Source organism: Pelophylax lessonae, assembly GCF_965119305.1.
Source record: "Pelophylax lessonae genome assembly, chromosome: 3".
NCBI classification, from domain to species: Eukaryota; Metazoa; Chordata; class Amphibia; order Anura; family Ranidae; genus Pelophylax; species Pelophylax lessonae.
The window spans coordinates 85200419-85219516 of NC_138770.1; the positions used below are offsets into that span (position 1 = coordinate 85200419).

A 19098-nucleotide genomic window follows, 5' to 3' on the forward strand; every position below is an offset into this window, starting at 1 on the left:
AAACAAAAAAAAAATAAAGGCTCCTTTCACACGGCCGCTCCGTGTGAAAGGTCCGCTGCGGGATTTTTTTTTTTTTTTTTTTTTACACGGAGCGGATGACATTTCTGTCATCCGCTCCGTGTGTCCGCATATCATCCCATCCGTTTGCGGATGATATGCGGACATAATGTAAGTATATGGCACTGCGGATGTCAGCGGATGACACCGCTGACATCCGATTTTCCTTCCTTTCCGTTTTTTACACGGAAGGAAAAATGGGGTTCTGTTCCATTCGTAAAAACGGAACAGAACTGACAGGAGGAAAATCGGATGTCAGCGGATGGTATTCCGCTGACACCCACAGTGCCATTCACTTACATTATGTCCGCAAATCATCCGCAAACGGATGGGATGATTTGGGGACACACGGAGCGGCCGTGTGAAAGGAGCCAAACTCTCTAGCAATACACACAAAACTGAGCATGTGCAGCTTGTCCCCTCTGTATATATCAGGTTATGTTTTGGAGACAGTGAAAGAAGGGGAGGATCAGAGAGCCTTTAAACACAATGCAAAGTGATAATCCATTTGTTTTCACAGTGAGTTTAACAAGCATGCTTTACTGCATATAAAGACTGATTTTACTGTTGTGGGTTTAGTATCACTAATCCAACAAGCTGAAGTTAGGAGCCGATTGGCTACCATGCACAGCTGCACTAGATTCGGAGTGCTACAGTTTTATTAAATCTCCCCCAGTGCCTCTGCTGAACTGAAATCTAGACGGAAGGCAAGGTGCCAAGTGTTGTTCAGAGGCTCTGCCCCCAATCCTATGAAGTGGAGAAAAAGAGGAGACTAAGCAGTCACGTGACCACTGGTAAACTAAAAAAAAAAAAAAAAAGGTATTTGAGTTTTCAACTAAATTACATGCTTATTGAATGGGTACACTTTGTAATTCGGTCATTGTTCATAGATGAAGTAGTTATATACACTCAATCCACACTAAACTTCTCATGGCAAAGCAGACGAGAGTCGGTGTATAGAGAATATATCCCTTTATTTCCTCCATCTACATATCAAAAACAGAGATCTAAGCATGGTAACAATATATGGACATCGCCATCACAGAAGATATGTACAGCAAGAGGCATGCCACCGGAATACGAGCTTCATACTGGCTGTGATCACACAAGGACGGCCAAACATCAGACCTAGAAAATGAAAAACACAGATTTATATCCTATAGGACCAACAAACTGTCTAGCTACAGTCAGTAACACAAATATTGGGGTTCATTTATTAAGTGGAGAGTGCAAAATATGGTGCAGCTCTGCATAGAAACCAATCAGGTACATATTTACAAAAAAGCGCACACATGCAAAAGAAATGACTATCAAATATAAAGGCAATCAATAAATGAATAAAAATGGGGATTTGGTCCCACCATATGGCCATATCGTGCTCAAGCCCACCACTGCGTCAAAGTACCCCATTATCAGTGGGTCCTACACTATCCATATAAAGAAGGATGAATCCAGCTTCTAAAACCATTGGAGATACTTACTCCTTACTGGAAGAGATGTGCGACTGCACTATGAGGGACTCATCCTATATCTTTGACGTAGTGGTGGGCTTGAGCACGATATGGCCATATGGTGGGACCAAATCCCCATTTTTATTCATTTATTGATTGCCTTTATATTTGATAGTCATTTCTTTTGCATGTGTGCGCTTTTTTGTAAATATGTATGTCTCTTGGTCTATAGCTGCACCAGCTTTAGAAATGCATGTTCAGGGTGTGCTCCCCCAGCTCCTTTTTGTTTGTATAGAAACCAATCAACCAGCTTCCAGGTTATATGGTCAAAGCTAAATTGAACAAGCTAAAGTTAGAAGCCGATTGGCTACCATGAACAGCTGCACCATATTTTGCACTCCCCAATTTTAATAAATCAACCACTAAAGGTGCCTGTTACTGACACTTTTTCCAGAAAGTAGTGGACCGCTAAATGCAGAGTGACCGAGCATTCCAGCACCCAAAAGTTTAGCACAGGCACTATCCGGTGCGGTGATCTCCTGCCTGTACCGTCAACACAAGCAGCAACAGGAGATATGGAGTCTGCAAGGTAAGTGCAACTGTGACGTTCAGGCTACACCCCACCCACCGACAATAGGGCTACCTCCCTCCCACTGAACACCAAATGATCACTAAACCGAGGACATGTATTACTCTCACTGTCTCCTGGGCATTTTTATATTTTATCCCTCTGGCCAGTGTGGCCTCCCAGCAGTCTGATGGACAATGAACTGGCTCTGGAGACCTCTCAAAAAGAGATGCAGCTTTCATTTTCTAACTTAGTGGCTACAGTACCCCCCACTCCTGTGACAGCATATGGGGGCTCTTTTCCCCCCCACAGCTACTGTCACCTAAAATTTGCATGGCTCTGTGGGGCTCCTTCAGAGAGGTGAAGGAAGTCTCCCTACTGCCCTACATGGGCTGGTATAGGGAAAGACATTTCAGATACTAATCCTTGGATCCTCACTCATAATAAATACATTTCACAAGATAACTGCATAAAAAAAACATAAAAACAAATTCATTTTTTAACCACTTCAGCTCCAGGAGGTTTAACCCCCTTAATGACCAGGCCATTTTTTGAGATTCGGCACTGCGTTACTTTAACTGAAAATTGCGCAGTCGTGCGATGCTGTACCTAAATACAATTGATGTCGGTTTTTCCCCACAAATAGAGCTTTCTTTTGGTGGTATTTGATCACCTCTGATTTTGTGTTATAAACAAAAAAAAAAAAAAAAAAGCGACAATTCTGAAAAAAAAAAAAAAACAACCACAATATTTTTTACTTTCTGCTATAAAACACTCCCAATAAAAAAAATTAAAATCAAATTTATCAGTTTAGGCCAATTTGTATTCTGTTACATATTTTTGGTAAAAAAATAAATAAAATCCCAAGCGCATTCTAATTGGCTATCGCGTTTACAAACTACAGGATAGATTTTTTGACTTTTTTTTTGTTTTTATTAGTAATGGCGGCGAGCAGCGATTTTTAGCGGGACTGCAACATTGCAGCGGACAGATTGGACCCCTGACATTGACACTTTTTGAGGACCAATGACATTAATACAGTAATCAGTGCTAAATAATATGCACTGGGGGGTTTGCTTAGCAGAAACTCCTGATCTCTCTCTGCCTGTCTGACAGAAGACTCGTCTGCTTTGTTTACATAAGCAGGCGGGTCTTCTGTCAGTTTCTCTGACAATCGCTGGAGGCCGAAGCCGAGATTGTGTGCACAAAATCATACAGATATACGTGATTTTGCGCAGCCGAGCCACCCTGCCGCAGTATGTCTGTGGTGGGCGGTCAGCAACTGGTTAAAAGGTGGCTGCAGATGAACATGAAATATTCCAGACAGAAACTTAGGTTTGTATAGAGTAGGGAAGGGTTCCAATCAGGGTGGATATACCTGACATTTGTGCATTCATGCATTTGTGCCATGTGATAGCTGTGGCCAATCAGTTCTAACAATAGTACTCAATGAGTGGATGGATGCCATTCAGAAAAACGATTGCTTGTAATAGTGATCATCACTGTTATAAGGAATCAGGACCAGTTCACACCACATGCAGGCCAGTGTGTTTATTTTCTGCATCAAAAAAGCATGGAAAGTAGGTCATATGGTTTTAACCACTTCCATACCAGGCCAATTCTGGCACTTCGCTCCTACATCTAATAATCATCTTTTTTCTGCTAGAAAACTACTCAGAACCGCCAAACTTTATATATGTTTTTTTTTTTAGCAGAGACCCTAGGGAATAAAATGGCGGCCATTGCTACTTATGTCATGCAGCAATTTTTAAACACGTAATTTTTTTTGGAGAAAAAAAAAAAAAAAACAGTAAAGTTAGCCCAATTTTTTTTGTATAATGTGAAAGATGATGTTACGCAGAGTAAATAGATACCTAACATGTCACGCTTTAAAACTGTGCACACTCGTGGAATGGTGCCAAACTTCAGCACATAAAAATCTCAAGAGGCAACGTTTTAAAATTTTTTACAGGCTACCTGTTTGGAGTTAAAGAGGAGATCTTGGGCTAGAATTGTTGCTCTCACTGTAACATTTGCGGCAATAACTCACGTGTGGGATGAATGCTGTTTACTTATGTGGGCGCGACGTACGTATGCAGGCAAGGACACTACATTTTTGTTTAAATTTATTTTAATTTACTTTTACACTTTCCCTTTAATTTTATTTTTCGATCACTTATATTCATATTACAAGAAATAGGAATAGGGCATGGCAGGTCCTCTTTATGGAGAGATCTGGGGTCAACAGGACCTCAGATCTCTCCTACAGGCTGGAAAGCCTGAAATCAAAGAGGAAAAAAAAAAAAAAAACGATCTTGGCTATCCAGCTGAGATCACAGCAGTATTTACAACTGCCAGGCCGGGCGTGATGTCATACTTCACTCCTGGCCTCCGAGAGTCATAGAGACTGACGGAACCTTCTAGTTCTCGGTATTCTCTATGGTGTACTTCCGCCGCGGGCCGATTCATTCTCCGGGTTGCCGGTCTCACAAGCGAGCAAGTAGAAGCACTGGAGGGCGGCAGTGGACACGTCCCCTCCTGCTGCAGCTGCAGGCATCATTCATGGAAGTGGTTAATAGCATAGTTTACACCAGTGCGTTTGTTACAGATTAAAAAAAAAAAAAAAGGAGACCATGCTGCACCTGCACTGGACTGGAACACTGTAAAATGCATCAAAAACGCACAGGAACACACGTCTTTTTTTTTTCCCCAAAAAGTTAACACGTCCTTATTGAAGGTTAAGAAAAGAAAGGGGGAAAAACGCACTGGAACGCATCAAAAATGCACATGCAGAAAAGCATCTGGAACGCATCCGGACTGCGTTTCTATGGTGTGAACTGGCCCTCAGTGTAAAAAGAAAAACCTTGGTCACTTCCCCAGGGTAGTGCAGTGTCACTATGGTAACACTGCATCGCTGTGGACACAGTATGTTAAAAAAAAAAGTTAAAAATTTTAAACAAATGTTAATTTTTTTTTTTACATACTGTCACCAGTCAGTGTCCCTGATCACCGCCACACCATATGACGACTCTGTACTGCACTGGTGACAGTATGTAAAAAAACATTTCTAAAAATTTATTTTATTTAATTTCTTTATTTTCATAAAATGGTGACAAAGAAATACCTTGGAATGTCTACTGTCCAAAAAGTTAAAGCGGAGTTCCACCCATTTTAATAAGTTTAGATGTACGTAATCCCCTTTAAAAATACTTTTACCAATGGAAACTTTTTTTTGCAATCAAATACCTTTTTTTCTTCTTTATTCTTCTGCACTTTCGGGTCCGGCCGCCTATAGGCGATTACATTACTTGGCGATTCGCAAGAGCTGCTGAGATGTATCCCAGCAGCCCTTGCGAATCGCCTAGTGACGAAATCTCGCATTATTACACCAGCACCAGATGTGCTCGGATGTATTGCTTTGAGTCCGCGCTCTGCCCCGCCTCCTCTCAGTGAGCTCTACGGGATGAATTGCTTTGAGTCCGCGCTCCGCCCCGCCTCCTCTCAGTGAGCTCTACGGGATGAATTGCTTTGAGTCCGCGCTCCGCTCCGCCTCCTCTCAGTGAGCTCTACGGGATGAATTGCTTTGAGTCCGCGCTCCGCCCCGCCTCCTCTCAGTGAGCTCTACGGGATGAATTGCTTTGAGTCCGCGCTCCGCCCCGCCTCCTCTCAGTGAGCTCTACGGGATGAATTGCTTTGAGTCCGCGCTCCGCCCCGCCTCCTCTCAGTGAGCTCTACGGGATGTATTGCTTTGAGTCCACGCTCCGCTCCGCCTCCTCTCAGTGAGCTCTACGGGATGAATTGCTTTGAGTCTGCGCACCACCCCGCCTCCTCTCAGTGAGGTCTACGGAATGTATTGCTTTGAGTCCGCGCTCCGCTCCGCCTCCTCTCAGTGAGCGCGGACTGAAAGCATTACATCCCGTAGAGCTCAGAGGAGGCGGGGGGAAGGAGGAGCGGAAATCGGACTCAAAGCAATACATTCCGTAGAGGTCACTGAGAGGAGGCGGGGCAGAGCATGGACTCAATGCAATACATCCGAGTACAGCTAGTGGCGGTGTAATAATGCGGGATTTCGTCACTAGGCGATTCGCAAGGGCTGCTGCATCCCAGCAGCTCTTGCGAATCGTCGAATGACGTAATCGCCTATAGGCGGCCGGACCCAGAAGTGCGGATGAATAAAGAAGAAAAAAAAAAAAAAAAAAAAAAAAAAAAGGTATTTCCTTGGAAAAAAATTGTTTAAATTGGTAAAAGTATTTTTTAAAGGGGATTATGTACATCTAAACTTATTAAAACGGGTGGAATTTGGGGAGTATTTGTACTGTCCTGGCTTTACGGGTCTCAAGAAATGAGATAGGCCGTCTACATCAGGACTGATCAATTTTCAGATATACAGTATATACCATAGTTTTTGAATTTCATAATTTTCCTATGGGCTGAATAGACACTGATTTGGGTTATTTTAGCCAAAGAAATGTAGCAGAATACATTTTGGCCCAAATCTATAAAGAAAGATATTTTATTTGCAGAAATAACGAAAAAAATTTTTATTTTTTTCCCAAAATGCTACATACAAAAAATCAAATGCCACCAAATACCACCACAAGAAAGCAGTTTAAAAAAAAAAGAGGAAAAAAACCTTCAAATGGGTACAGTGTTGCTTGACTGAGTAATTGTTATTCAAAGCGTGACCGCTCTGAAAGCTGAAAACTTGCCTGGGCAGGAAGGGGGTGAAGTGGCTAAAGAGACAACATGGTAAAATGTGCTTCTACTGCATGAGATATGCTGACAGCCCCCCCCCCCCCCAAACATTGAATGAATGGCCTTTCAAATCAAGCAAAAAAAAAAAAAAAGTGCAAAAAATATTCTGTGATTTTTAAAAAATATTATTTGACTCATAGTAGTTCTGTGATCCTTTGTGATAGCCCTCAGGCATACCTGATAGAAATACAACCCGTATGCACACCCATATACAGATCTTACCCGATTCAGCACCTAGACACCAGCCCCTCATTCTTGTTTCTTGGGGTTATTGACAGCCACGTAGTGATACAAGACCACCAGCAGGAAGAGGGACACCCCCAGCATGTTGGCGAATATGGCCAGCTGCACGTCTGTGATCATCCTATGGAGAGAGAGAGGAACGTCATCAGCCCATTCTGCACACACACCACCCAAGCCTCTGCTGTGCTCCTTCTGCTTCCTTCAGAACCAGTGACCAACACTGCCATGGAGGTTTTTCAACATAAACTCACCATAAATTAAAAAAAAAAAAAAAAAAAAACTAAAGGATCTGGAATACTCCCAGGATGAATCTAGATCAGGGTTTCTCAACCAGGGTTCCTCCTGAGACTGCCAGGGGTTCCTTGAGCAATGGGCAATTTCTGCCTCTCAGATAAGTTTCCAATGTCACCATTGTTGCGAAAGGCTGTTCTAGAAGGTTGCTAAGCGAGGCCTACTCATTACTGGTCACCTCCATCACACCATCAAACATGGAACTTGTAACGCTACTCCATCAGGAGAGAGAGCATGAGGGGCTTGGATCAGAGAAAGCTCACTCCTGTGATGGTGGAAGTGACCACCAACAACTAGGCCTCACTTAGAAACGTCCCGGGAGTATTCCAGTCAGGCTTGGTACATAAACTGTCTACACCTAAACCCAACGGCATTATCTATCTTTACTCAAAGCTGCACAGGTTGTTTATATCTACAATTTATCTAGTTTTGGATAGAGTGGAGAGGGATTAGAACCCCAGTAAGGTTTTATTGCGGTCTGTGCCCCCATTAGGGAAATTTACCTTCTCTATTGGTTATTTGTATCATCTGAAAGTAAAAGTAAATCGCAAATTTTGGGTTTTCCCCAACACAAGAATACACTATATCAGCCCTCAAATTTTCCACTCGCCTGCTCGCATTTTGCGAGTGGAAAATGATTGCGGGCGAGGACGAGAGAGGAGAGGAAGAGGAAAGGCGGCCAGATAATCAGAGCGAGGATCGCTGCACTGTAACATCTTTCATTTGAATTGCCGGGCGCTCAGCTTCACACATAGTCACGCCTCCTGGCTCGGCTCCTTTGATAGACAGAACACCGCCGGTACATGTGACATCTATCATAGGAGCCAAGCCAGGAGTTTATGTGTGAAGCTGAGCGCCCGGCAATTCAAATGAAAGATGTTACAGTGCAGCGATCCCCGCTCTGATTATCCGGCCGCCTTTCCTCTCTCTTCTCCTGCACAGGTGAGGCTGCAATCCATATTTATGGTCACAATGGTAACAGGGTCAAATATAGGATTACAAGGCTCAGCATGTCTTATTTATGGTCACATAGTTGGGGGGGCGTCTCCTATAGGACTACAAGGCTAAGCATTCCATATTTCTAGTCACATGGCTAAGGGGGGGGGGGGGTCTCATATAGGACTACAAGGCACAGCATGTCTTATGGTCACATAATGGGGGGGGGGCATCTCCTATAGGACTACAAGGCTAAGCACTCCATATTTCTAGTCACATGGCTAAGGGGGGGGGGGGGGTCTCATATAGGACTACAAGGCAGAGCATGTCTTATGGTCACATGACCGGGGGGGGGGTCTCATATAGGACTACAAGGCAGAGCATGTCTTATGGTCACATGATGGGGGGGTCTCATAGGACTACAAGGCACAGCATGTCTTATTTATGGTCACATGATGGGGGAAGGGGGGGCATCTCTTATAGGACTACAAGGCTAAGCATTCCATATTACTAGTCACATGGCTAAGGGGGGGGGGGGGTCTCATATAGGACTACAAGGCACAGCATGTCTTATGGTCACATAATGGGGGGGGGGCACCTCCTATAGGACTACAAGGCTAAGCACTCCATATTTCTAGTCACATGGCTAAGGGGGGGTCTCATATAGGACTACAAGGCAGAGCATGTCTTATGGTCACATGATCGGGGGGGGTTTCATATAGGACTACAAGGCAGAGCATGTCTTATGGTCACATGATGGGGGGGTCTCATAGGACTACAAGGCACAGCATGTCTTATTTATGGTCACATGATGATGGTGGGGGGGGGGGCAGTAACCCTTAAGGCCTGGCTAGTAGCTCAGGACTTGAAAATTTTGAGCCCTGCACTATATTACCAAAAGTATTGGGACCCTGGCCTTTACACCTACATGAACTTTAATGGCATCCCAATCTTAGTCCATAGGGTTCAATATTGAGTTGGCCCACCCTTTGCAGCTATAACAGCTTCAACTCTTCTGGGAAGGCTGTCTGCAAGGTTTAGGAGTGTGTCTATGGGAATGTTTGACCATTCTTCTAGAAGTGCATTTGTGAGGTCAGGCACTGATGTTGGATAAGAAGGCCTAGCTCACAGTCTCCACTCTGATTCATCCCAAAGGTGTTCTATCGGGTTGAGTTCAGGCCAGTCAAGTTAATCCGCCCAAACTAACTCATCCAGGTCTTTATGGACCTTGCTTTGTGCTCTGGTGTGCAGTTATGTTGGAACAGAAAGGGGCCATCCACAAACTGTTCCCACAAAGTTGGGAGCATGAAATTGTCCAAAATGTTCCTTCACTGGAACTAAGGGGCCAAGCCCAATCCCTGAAAAACCCCACACCAGAATTCCCTCCCCACCAAATGATTTGGACCAATGCACAAAGCAAGGTCCATAAAGACATGGATGAGCGAGTTTGGGGTGGAGGAACTTGACTGGCCTGCACAGAGTCCTGACATCAACCCAATAGAGCACCTTTGGGATGAATTAGACTGCGAGCCAGACCTTCTCGTCCAACATCAGTACCTGACCTCACAAATGCGCTTCTGGAAGAATGGTCAAACATTCTCATAGACACTCCTAAACCTTGTGGACAGCCTTCCCAGAGGATCTGAAGCTGTTATAGCTGCAAAGGGTGGGCCAACTCAATATTGAACCCTATGGACTAAGACTGGGATGCCATTAATGTTCATGTGCGTGTAAAGGCAGGCGTCCCAATTTTTTTGGTAATATAGTGTAGAGGGGAAATCTTCCAATGGGGACACTAAGGCTGGATACACACTATCCAACTTTTGTGGTTAGATTTCCTTCAGATTTACCTTTTCTATGTAGTGTAAGGGCCTGCCAGATTGCATACAAATTGAAAGTGTTTTTAGGTTTGACCTCATATTATCTGGTTTTGGTAAATCTAAAGGAAAAAGTCTTCAGAAAATCTTATAGTGTGTATGGCCCATTAGTCTGGGATTCCTTCTGTTTGGAGGGATTTCCTCTCACTTTGGCCTATCTCACATGGAATTAAGGTTGTATAAGAGTGTGAACAGCAAGTGTTTACTTTACAAAGCATTTGCAGAAACTTTGAAAGTGGTTGTAAAGGCAATTTTTTTTTTTTTTTTTAACTTCATGTATTCTATGCAGTAATGAAAAAGCCTTCTGTGTGCAGATTCTCCCCTAAATACAAACTTAAACCCTATCTGGATCCAGCAATGTGCATGAGAGCAGCAGCTCTCTCCCTTCTCATCGGCTCAGATACAGCAGTGGAAGCCATTGGCTCCCGCTGCTGTCAATCACAGCTAGTGAGGGGGGAGCAGGGCTGAACCCCGCTCTGTGTGTCTTATGAACACCCACAGCCGGCTCATGAGTGAACACGCACGAGTGCCCATATAGCAAACGGCTTGCTGCAGGGGCACACAGCGGGGGGGGGGTGGGGGGGGGATGGATGGACTGGTCAATGGAAGTATGACATGTTTATCATTTAAAAAATCTGCCTTTACGATCGCTTTAAAGTGCCATTCAGCTCCAATTTGTAAGTGTTGAACACCAATCCGAATGGGAGTGTTGATTGCCACTTTAATCAAGCTGCTAACAGGCTTCAGCAGGCTTTCAACAAGCTTCTAGTAGTGCTGAAGCCTGCTTGCAGCTTGATTAATGTGGCAATCAACACTCCCATTAGGATCTGTGTTCTACATTTACAAGCTCCAGCTGAAGGGTACTTTAACCACTTCCCACCCATAGGGAAGTCAGGTGACGTCCTGTTCTTTGAGTGGTAATACCGGGATGATGCCTGCAGCTACAGACATCATCCCAGTACCTTTTTTTCAGCTGGTGTTGCTGTTAAATGTAAAAGCAACCCTAGGGGCTAAATAGCCCCTGGATTGCTTTAACATGCGGTGGGAGGCGAGGCGCCCCCCCCCCCCGCCTTTCTGTACTCTCGCCCCATCCGGGGGAACCCAGGACTGAAGCCAGCCTTACCATAGAGATGAATGAGGACCAGAACATCCCCAATCATTTCTATGGTCTCAGCAACTAAATGAGGATTTTGTTGCTTCTGGATGTTAACAAGTAATTATAAGCTTGTGAAAGCATCTGATCACACCAATCTTGATGCTTTTTTAAGGGCAGAGAAGAGGGTTTTTTTTTTGTTTTTTTATCAGGACAAGTAGATTGTCATGAGGGACAAGGACACTGCTTAAAAATTAAAGGAACACCTTTTAATCAGAGTACAGCATCAAGGCAATTCAACTCCTGGGATATTGATTATTGATCTGGTCAGTTAAGTAGCAGAGGGATACCTGGACCCTAGGTTGCACAGGCATTCCAACTTTTTCAGGATGGCACTTTAATGTGTGCCGTTGCCAGAAGGTTTTTTGCATCTCCTAGCCATGTCTCAAGAGCTTGGAGATTCCAGGAGACAGGCAGTCACTCTAGGAGAGCTGGACAGGTCCATAGAAGGTCCTTAACCAATCAGCAGGACCGATATCTGCTCCTTTGTGCAAGGAGGAACAGAATGAGCACTGCCAGAGCCCTACAAATTTACCTCCAGCAGGCCACTGGTGTGAATGTCTCTGACCAAACAATCAGGAAAAGACTTCATGAGGGTGGCCTGAGGGTCCAACATCCTCTAGTGGGCCCTGTGCTCACTGACTGGCACCATGGAGCTCGATTGGCATTTTCTATTGAACACCCGAATTGGCAGGTCCACCACTGGCACCCTGTGCTTTTCACAGATGAGAGGAGGTTCACCCTGAGCACATGTTACAGATGTGAAAGGGTCTGGAGAAGCCATGGAGAACGTTATGCTGCCTGTAACATTTATCAGCATGAATGGTTTGGTGGTGGTCAGTGACAGTCTGGGGAGACATATCCATAAAGGGATGTACAGACCTCTATAAGCTAGTCAATGGCACCCTGACTACCATTAGGTATCTGGATGAAATCCTTGGACCCATTATCAGACCCTATGCTGGTGCAGTGGGTCCTGGGTTCCTCCTGGTGCACAACAATGCCCGGCCTCATGTGGCGAGAGTATGCAACCAGTTTCTGGAGGATGAAGGAATTGATACCATTGAATGGCCCCCACGCTCACCTGACATAAATCCAATAGAATACCTCTGGGACATTATGTTTCAGTCCATCGGTAAATGAGGAACACAAATCCTAAAGGGAGTGCTGATTGCCACTTTAAACAAGCTGCTAGTAGACTTCAAGTACTGCTGAAGCCTGCTAGCAGCTTGATTAAAGTGACAATCAGCACTCCCATTGGGATCAGCGTCCAGCATTTCAAAACTGGAGCTAAAAAATGACACTTTATAGGTTTAGAGAAAGCTGCTTGATATTTGCTGAAAAATGTACTTGCTGGTCACACGGCTCTTATAACAAGCAAACCCGTGTGAGATAGGTTTTCCTGTTTTGGCTATAGGACAGGAAGTGAAAGAAAATGTCCCCTATAGGACACAGATGGCAAATACCTGGCAGGGGTTATAGGATATAACCCTCCCTAAACATAGAAAAAAATAAATAAATAAAAAGCTCTTTAGTTCCACCTTAAATCGGCGGGTTTGCTTCCATTTAATTAGTCCATATTAGGTCACTATCACCTCCTTTTGTCACATTGTGACAGCAGGGGAGGGGAATTCACATGCCTGCAAATGGTCCAGTGGCCAGTGCTCACGTGCCATGATTGGTCCAGTGCTCACGTGCCATGATTGGTCCAGTGCTCACGTGCCATGATTGGTCCAGTGCTCACGTGCCATGATTGGTCCAGTGGCCAGTGCTCATGTGCCATGATTGGTCCACTGGCCAGTGCTCACGTCCCATGATTGGTCCAGTGGCCAGTGCTCATGTCCCACGATTGGTCCAGTGCTCACGTGCCATGATTGGTCCAGTGGCCAGTGCTCACGTGCCATGATTGGTCCAGTGGCCAGTGCTCATGTGTCATGATTGGTCCAGTGGCCAGTGCTCATGTGCCATGATTGGTCCAGTGGCCAGTGCTCACGTGCCATGATTGGTCCAGTGGCCAGTGCTCACGTGCCATGATTGGTCCAGTGGCCAGTGCTCACGTGCCATGATTGGTCCAGTGGCCAGTGCTCACGTGCCATGATTGGTCCAGTGGCCAGTGCTCACGTGCCATGATTGGTCCAGTGGCCAGTGCTCACGTGCCATGATTGGTCCAGTGCCCAGTGCTCACGTGCCATGATTGGTCCAGTGCCCAGTGCTCACGTGACATGATTGGTCCAGTGCCCACGTGACGATTGGTCCAGTGCCCAGTGCTCACGTGACATGATTGGTCCAGTGGCCAGTGCTCACGTGCCATGATTGGTCCAGTGCTCACGTGCCATGATTGGTCCAGTGGCCAGTGCTCATGTGCCATGATTGGTCCACTGGCCAGTGCTCACGTCCCATGATTGGTCCAGTGGCCAGTGCTCATGTCCCACGATTGGTCCAGTGCTCACGTGCCATGATTGGTTCAGTGGCCAGTGCTCACGTGCCATGATTGGTTCAGTGGCCAGTGCTCACGTGCCATGATTGGTCCAGTGGCCAGTGCTCACGTGCCATGATTGGTCCAGTGGCCAGTGCTCACGTGTCACGATTGGTCCAGTGGCCAGTGCTCATGTGCCATGATTGGTCCAGTGGCCAGTGCTCACGTGACATGATTGGTCCAGTGGCCAGTGCTCACGTGACATGATTGGTCCAGTGGCCAGTGCTCACGTGACATGATTGGTCCAGTGGCCAGTGCTCACGTGACATGATTGGTCCAGTGGCCAGTGCTCACGTGCCATGATTGGTCCAGTGGCCAGTGCTCACGTGCCATGATTGGTCCAGTGGCCAGTGCTCACGTGCCATGATTGGTCCAGTGCCCAGTGCTCACGTGCCATGATTGGTCCAGTGCCCAGTGCTCACGTGCCATGATTGGTCCAGTGCCCAGTGCTCACGTGACATGATTGGTCCAGTGGCCAGTGCTCACGTGCCATGATTGGTCCAGTGGCCAGTGCTCACGTGCCATGATTGGTCCAGTGGCCAGTGCTCACGTGCCATGATTGGTCCAGTGGCCAGTGCTCACGTGCCATGATTGGTCCAGTGGCCAGTGCTCACGTGCCATGATTGGTCCAGTGGCCAGTGCTCACGTGCCATGATTGGTCCAGTGGCCAGTGCTCACGTTCCATGATTGGTCCAGTGGCCAGTGCTCACGTTCCATGATTGGTCCAGTGGCCAGTGCTCACGTGTCATGATTGGTCCAGTGCCCAGTGCTCACGTGCCATGATTGGTCCAGTGCCCAGTGCTCACGTGCCATGATTGGTCCAGTGCCCAGTGCTCACGTGCCATGATTGGTCCAGTGGCCAGTGCTCATGTGCCATGATTGGTCCAGTGCTCACGTTCCATGATTGGTCCAGTGGCCTGTGCTCATGTGCCATGATTGGTCCAGTGGCCAGTGCTCACGTGCCATGATTGGTCCAGTGGCCAGTGCTCACGTGCCATGATTGGTCCAGTGGCCTGTGCTCACGTGCCATGATTGGTCCAGTGGCCAGTGCTCACGTGACATGATTGGTCCAGTGCCCAGTGCTCACATGCCATGATTGGTCCAGTGGCCAGTGCTCACGTGCCATGATTGGTCCAGTGGCCAGTGCTCACGTGCCATGATTGGTCCAGTGGCCAGTGCTCACGTGCCATGATTGGTCCAGTGGCCAGTGCTCACGTGACATGATTGGTCCAGTGGCCAGTGCTCACGTGCCATGATTGGTCCAGTGGCCAGTGCTCACGATTGGTCCAGTGGCCAGTGCTCACGTTCCATGATTGGTCCAGTGGCCTGTGCTCACGTGCCATGATTGGTCCAGTGGCCAGTGCTCACGTTCCATGATTGGTCCAGTGGCCAGTGCTCACGTTCCATGATTGGTCCAGTGGCCAGTGCTCACGTGCCAGGATTGGTCCAGTGCCCAGTGCTCACGTGACATGATTGGTCCAGTGCCCAGTGCTCACGTGCCATGATTGGTCCAGTGCCCAGTGCTCACGTGCCATGATTGGTCCAGTGCCCAGTGCTCACGTGCCATGATTGGTCCAGTGGCCAGTGCTCACGTTCCATGATTGGTCCAGTGGCTTGTGCTCATGTGCCATGATTGGTCCAGTGGCTTGTGCTCATGTGCCATGATTGGTCCAGTGGCCAGTGCTCACGTGCCATGATTGGTCCAGTGGCCAGTGCTCACGTTCCATGATTGGTCCAGTGGCCTGTGCTCACGTGCCATGATTGGTCCAGTGGCCTGTGCTCATGTGCCATGATTGGTCCAGTGGCCTGTGCTCACGTGCCATGATTGGTCCAGTGGCCTGTGCTCACGTGCCATGATTGGTCCAGTGGCCAGTGCTCACGTGCCATGATTGGTCCAGTGGCCTATGCTCACGTGCCATGATTGGTCCAGTGGCCAGTGCTCACGTGCCATGATTGGTCCAGTGGCCAGTGCTCACGTGCCATGATTGGTCCAGTGGCCAGTGCTCACGTTCCATGATTGGTCCAGTGGCCTGTGCTCATGTGCCATGATTGGTCCAGTGGCCAGTGCTCATGTGACATGATTGGTCCAGTGCCCAGTGCTCACATGCCATGATTGGTCCAGTGGCCAGTGCTCACGTGACATGATTGGTCCAGTGGCCAGTGCTCACGTGACATGATTGGTCCAGTGGCCAGTGCTCACGTGACATGATTGGTCCAGTGGCCAGTGCTCACGTGCCATGATTGGTCCAGTGGCCAGTGCTCACGTGCCATGATTGGTCCAGTGGCCAGTGCTCACGTGCCATGATTGGTCCAGTGGCCAGTGCTCACGTGCCATGATTGGTCCAGTGGCCAGTGCTCACGTGCCATGATTGGTCCAGTGGCCAGTGCTCACGTGACATGATTGGTCCAGTGCCCAGTGCTCACATGCCATGATTGGTCCAGTGGCCAGTGCTCACGTGCCATGATTGGTCCAGTGGCCAGTGCTCACGATTGGTCCAGTGGCCAGTGCTCACGTTCCATGATTGGTCCAGTGGCCTGTGCTCACGTGCCATGATTGGTCCAGTGGCCAGTGCTCACGTGCCATGATTGGTCCAGTGGCCAGTGCTCACGTGCCATGATTGGTCCAGTGGCCTGTGCTCACGTGCCATGATTGGTCCAGTGGCCAGTGCTCACGTGACATGATTGGTCCAGTGCCCAGTGCTCACGTGCCATGATTGGTCCAGTGGCCAGTGCTCACGTGCCATGATTGGTCCAGTGGCCAGTGCTCACGTGCCATGATTGGTCCAGTGGCCAGTGCTCACGTGACATGATTGGTCCAGTGCCCAGTGCTCACGTGACATGATTGGTCCAGTGCTCACATGCCATGATTGGTCCAGTGGCCAGTGCTCACGTGCCATGATTGGTCCAGTGGCCAGTGCTCACGATTGGTCCAGTGGCCAGTGCTCACGTTCCATGATTGGTCCAGTGGCCTGTGCTCACGTGCCATGATTGGTCCAGTGGCCAGTGCTCACGTTCCATGATTGGTCCAGTGGCCTGTGCTCACGTGCCATGATTGGTCCAGTGGCCAGTGCTCACGTGCCATGATTGGTCCAGTGGCCAGTGCTCACGTGCCATGATTGGTCCAGTGGCCTGTGCTCACGTGCCATGATTGGTCCAGTGGCCAGTGCTCACGTGACATGATTGGTCCAGTGCCCAGTGCTCACGTGCCATGATTGGTCCAGTGGCCAGTGCTCACGTGCCATGATTGGTCCAGTGGCCAGTGCTCACGTGCCATGATTGGTCCAGTGGCCAGTGCTCACGTGACATGATTGGTCCAGTGCCCAGTGCTCACGTGACATGATTGGTCCAGTGCTCACATGCCATGATTGGTCCAGTGGCCAGTGCTCACGTGCCATGATTGGTCCAGTGGCCAGTGCTCACGATTGGTCCAGTGGCCAGTGCTCACGTTCCATGATTGGTCCAGTGGCCTGTGCTCACGTGCCATGATTGGTCCAGTGGCCAGTGCTCACGTTCCATGATTGGTCCAGTGGCCAGTGCTCACGTGCCAGGATTGGTCCAGTGCCCACGTGACATGATTGGTCCAGTGCCCAGTGCTCACGTGACACGATTGGTCCAGTGCTCACGTGACATGATTGGTCCAGTGCCCAGTGCTCACGTGCCATGATTGGTCCAGTGCCCAGTGCTCACGTGCCATGATTGGTCCAGTGGCCAGTGCTCACGTGCCATGATTGGTCCAGTGGCCAGTGCTCACGTGCCATGATTGGTCCAGTGGCCAGTGCTCACGTGACATGATTGGTCCAGTGCCCAGTGCTCACGTGCCATGATTGGTCCACTGGCCAGTGCTCACGTGCCATGATTGGTCCAGTGGCCAGTGCTCACGTTCCATGATTGGTCCAGTGGCTTGTGCTCATGTGCCATGATTGGTCCAGTGGCCAGTGCTCACGTGCCATGATTGGTCCAGTGGCCAGTGCTCACGTGCCATGATTGGTCCAGTGGCCAGTGCTCACGTTCCATGATTGGTCCAGTGGCCTGTGCTCATGTGCCATGATTGGTCCAGTGCCCAGTGCTCACGTGCCATGATTGGTCCAGTGCCCAGTGCTCACGTGCCATGATTGGTCCAGTGGCCAGTGCTCACGTGCCATGATTGGTCCAGTGGCCAGTGCTCACGTGCCATGATTGGTCCAGTGGCCAGTGCTCACGTGACATGATTGGTCCAGTGCCCAGTGCTCACGTGCCATGATTGGTCCAGTGGCCAGTGCTCACGTGCCATGATTGGTCCAGTGGCCAGTGCTCACGTGCCATGATTGGTCCAGTGGCCAGTGCTCACGTGACATGATTGGTCCAGTGCCCAGTGCTCACGTGCCATGATTGGTCCAGTGGCCAGTGCTCACGTGCCATGATTGGTCCAGTGGCCAGTGCTCACGTTCCATGATTGGTCCAGTGGCTTGTGCTCATGTGCCATGATTGGTCCAGTGGCCAGTGCTCACGTTCCATGATTGGTCCAGTGGCCTGTGCTCACGTGCCATGATTGGTCCAGTGGCCAGTGCTCACGTTCCATGATTGGTCCAGTGGCCTGTGCTCACGTGCCATGATTGGTCCAGTGGCCAGTGCTCACGTGCCATGATTGGTCCAGTGGCCTATGCTCACGTGCCATGATTGGTCCAGTGGCCAGTGCTCACGTGCCATGATTGGTCCAGTGGCCTGTGCTCATGTGCCATGATTGGTCCAGTGGCCTGTGCTCATGTGCCAATGTCCTGCAGATAGGGGGGGCACCTTACCTCCTCACTACTCCCCATCGCCCCCATGTGCTGAGGGCCTGTCACAGGGAGCTGTGCCTGAGACCTGAAAACACACCCAAATAAAGGAGGGGTGCCTAGGCACACTTATATTCCCCCATATCACAAGTCTTTATTAATGGAGATAAGGGTGAGCCTCCCACCAACACCAGTGCCCCTCTATTATTACCTCTTCCCCTCTATACCCGACTCTAATATTACCTCTCCCCTCCATACCCCAGTCAATTATTACCTCTCCCCCTCCATACCCCACTCTAATATTACCTCTCCCCGGTGTCCGGCTCCTTTATAATGTCTGTCTGCTACCTCTGTAGAGTCTCTTCCGCTCTGTACAGACACGTCACCCCTCTGCCGCCTCCTCAGGCAAGCACCGCCCCCCTCTCTATGGCTAACCAATCGTCAGTGCGCGGCGGCCACCTTACTACACCCAGAGTCTGTCTCCCCGTACGCTGGTGGGTGTATGCGCGTGACGTAAAGCGCTCAACAATTCACAGT

General features: G+C 48.6%; 1 protein-coding gene across 1 annotated transcript; it reads right to left on the minus strand.

Moving 5' to 3' along the window:
• Positions 1-1030: 1030 nt before the first annotated feature.
• Positions 1031-18877, minus strand: OST4 (oligosaccharyltransferase complex subunit 4, non-catalytic). Its single transcript, XM_082252056.1, has 3 exons — positions 18868-18877; positions 7054-7195; positions 1031-1185 (listed from the first exon to the last, which is right to left on the minus strand). Exon 2 carries the CDS (start codon positions 7192-7194, stop codon positions 7081-7083), a length of 114 nt encoding a protein of 37 aa, XP_082108182.1. The 5' UTR covers position 7195; positions 18868-18877; the 3' UTR covers positions 1031-1185; positions 7054-7080.
• Positions 18878-19098: the final 221 nt, after the last annotated feature.